Raw genomic sequence first — 3,416 nt, forward strand, 5'->3', positions numbered from 1 at the left:
ATTTTAAAATAAACTTTATTCTTATGGGAAAAAGTGGGGCTTGAAAGAATCCTTGGTACTTAAGAGCACTGACTGCTCTTCCAGCGGCCCCTGGTATTATTTCAATCACTCACTGGTGGCTAAAAACTACTTGAAGAACTAGTCCTAAGTGGTACAATGGCTTTTCTAAGCTGTGTGGTCATTTCGTGCATGTGGTACAGACACGCATTCAAGAAAAACATCCATTCTGAGCAACAAAAAATGTCTGTTCTCCTATATGTATTTTTCTCAAGTTTACCTGTATTTTGACTTATACTACATGACATTTTGTTTAATATGATAATCACATATATTTGAAAATTGCTTAGTATTTAATATCAAATTCTGTAAAAAAAATGCTATGATAAAATTTCTACTCCACATAATGATGGAGTCACTTCCAGGAAGTTTGATGTTTTCAAATTACAGTCTTAACATTTTACAGCAGTTCAAACAATACATTAATATATAAGAAATGATTGACCACAAGATTTTATGTCATACATGGAGGAAGCTATGGCTTACCAAAGCAGGGTAAAAATGGACTGGAACTAGTGTTCATATTGCTGATGATAACAAAGGGGCAAAATATGGGAAAACATATTTCTACAAATGTAAGTACACTTACCCCCCATAGCATTGGATATTTGGAGTAGGTTGTAAAGATGACCACTACGGAGGAGAATGAGTAAGAGAGGACAAATGTGCACATTAGAATGAGGATAGTTTGTGTGGCTCTGTCCTCAGGAGAGTGTTTTATAAGGTGCTGAGCACTGTGGATATGTTTGACTTGTCTCTTATGTCTGTAGAGAATACTAACCATGGAGACACTTGAGCAGGCCATGAGACCCAGACACACAGCATCAGAGAAGCACAGTAATAACATATAAACTGCAGTTGCCATATTGCCTGAAGCAATCCATGAGCAGTATCCATAACTCATCATGTTAGTTACATTTTTGTTGTAAATGGGGCCTGACACTCTTGTTGGAGTCAAGATGTTTAGAAAGAGTTGCACAAGCCAACTGACTGAGCAGCAGGAACCAATGTACTTGGTGGTTCTGTGCTTAAGTGTCAAACACTTGGAGTTGCTCTGGTTGATAGTGATTGCCTGGAAGCAACTGAGTAGGCACATTGCATAAAGGGACATTCCCCTTGTTATTCGGCATATATACACAATCAATTTACATCCAATATCATCCAGAAAATACTTAAATCCACAATCTGACATGGCCCGTGGAATGCCTCTTGAGATGATAGACAAAGAGTTGGCAAAAGTCAAGTGCTTTAAAATCAGGTCTTTGGGCATTAAGTGTTTTCTAGTGAACATCAAAAAGATGTAATGAAATAATATTGAGGAATTGCCAAGCATTCCCAATGTAATCTGGGAGAAGAGAAAAATTCCCATTGCAAAGTGTCCGGATGCCATTCTCATTCCTTTTAAAAAAGTAAATAAATTTATTATGGTCAACAGACCACATAAATATTTGTCAGTGTATATTGTTCATGGTGATAATAATATATTTATCACTTTTTCATGTTTATAGGACTTTCTTATTGAAGACTAATATCTGAAACATTGTTCTTTATTAAGGTATTATCTAATACTTAAAGGGAAATGATTATAAATGTTTACTGAGGAAGAATGTATTTACTAGACAAGAGATCACATGTCCATTAACATAGTAATCAAGAGATACAGAAAATCAAACATATGAATTTGAGGCTAAGCTGGTCTACAGAGTTAGTCCAGGATATCCACCTGAGAGTGGAGCCAGAAATGGCTGAAAAAAAAAAAAGCAAACCAAAACAAAACAGGAAAAGAGTTCTACAGGAGTGCTGACACAGAGGCCTACAGAAGGGTTAAGTCATTGTCAGAAATAGCAAGATAAGCTAATACCAAAGACGACTTTATGGCAAGAGACAAGCACAGGAACCTAAGCAACAGAAATTAAGGCTACATGGCATTATCAGTGAAAATACTGGATATCCAAACACACTGAAAAAGCAAGATTTCGATTTAAAATCACATATTTTGATAATGATGGAGGACTTTAGGAAGGACATAAATAACTATCTTAATGAAATGCAGGACAACTCAAGTAAACAAGTAGAAGCCCTTAAAGACGAAACACAAAAATCCCTGAAAGAATTACAGGAAAACAATACCAAACAGGTGAAGGAATTGAACAAAACTGTCCAGGATTTAAAAATGGAAATAGAAACAATAAAGAAAGCAAAAAGGGAGACAATCCTGGAGATAGAAAACCTAAGGATGAGTTAAGAAGTCATAGATGCAAGCATCACCAACGGAATATAAGAGATAGAAGAGAGATTCTCAGGGGCAGAATATACCATAGAAAACATAGACACAATCATCAAAGATAATGTAAAATGCAAAAAGCTCCTAACTCAGAACATCTAGGAAATCCAGGACACAATGAGATGATCAAACCTAAGGATACTAGGTATAGAAGAGAGCGAAGACTCGCAATTTAAGGGCTAGTTAATATCTTCAACAAAATTATTTAAAAACAAAAAACTTCCCTAACCTAAAGAGATGCCCATAAACATACAAGAAGCCTACAGAACTCCAAATAGATTGAACCAGAAGAGAAATTCCTCCCATCACATAATAGTAAAAAACCAAAGGCACACACAAAAAAGAAAGGATATTAAAAGCAGTAAGGGAAAAAGGTCAAGTGACATACAAAGGCAGACCTATAAGAATTACACCAGACCTCTCACCAAAGTCTATGAAAGCCAGAAGATCTTGGGCAGACGTCATACAGACCCTAAGAGAACACAAATGCCAGCCCAGGCTACTATATCCACCAAAACTCTCAATTAACATAGATGGAGAAACCAAGATATTCCATGAATTAACAAAATTTACACAGTATCTTCCCACAAATCCAGGTCTAAAAAAGATAATAGATGGAAAACTCCAACACATGAGGGAAACTACCCCTTACAAAAAGCAAGAAAGTAGTCTAATTTCAACTAACCCAATAGAAGATAGCCACACAAACATAATTCCACCTCTAACAACAAAAATAACAGGAAGCGACAATCACTATTCCTTAAAATCTCTCAACATCAATGGACTCAATTCCCCAATAAAAAGACATAGACTAACAGAATGGATATGTAAAGAGGCCCAGCATTTTCCTGCATACAGGAAATATACCTCAGAGATAAACACAGTCACTACTTCAGAGTAAAGGGCTGGAAAACAACTTTCCAAGCAAATAGCCCAAAGAAAAAAGCTGGAGTTGTCATTCTAATATCGAATGAAATTGACTTTCAACCAAAAGTCATCAAAAAAGATAAGGAAGGACACTTCATATTCATGAAAAGAAAAATCCACCAAGATGAACTCTCAATCCTAAATATCT

The 3,416-nt window shown here is 35.9% G+C and overlaps 1 protein-coding gene across 1 annotated transcript; it reads right to left on the reverse strand.

Annotated features, from left to right (window-relative positions):
• Positions 1-532: 532 nt before the first annotated feature.
• LOC116890069 (vomeronasal type-1 receptor 4-like) lies at positions 533-1,495 on the reverse strand. The gene has a single exon (XM_032890831.1). It carries the CDS (start codon positions 1,451-1,453, stop codon positions 533-535), a length of 921 nt encoding a protein of 306 aa, XP_032746722.1. The 5' UTR covers positions 1,454-1,495.
• Between the last annotated feature and the right edge of the window lie 1,921 nt (positions 1,496-3,416).

The sequence above is a fragment of the Rattus rattus genome, chromosome 1, assembly GCF_011064425.1.
Source record: "Rattus rattus isolate New Zealand chromosome 1, Rrattus_CSIRO_v1, whole genome shotgun sequence".
Taxonomy (NCBI): Eukaryota; Metazoa; Chordata; class Mammalia; order Rodentia; family Muridae; genus Rattus; species Rattus rattus.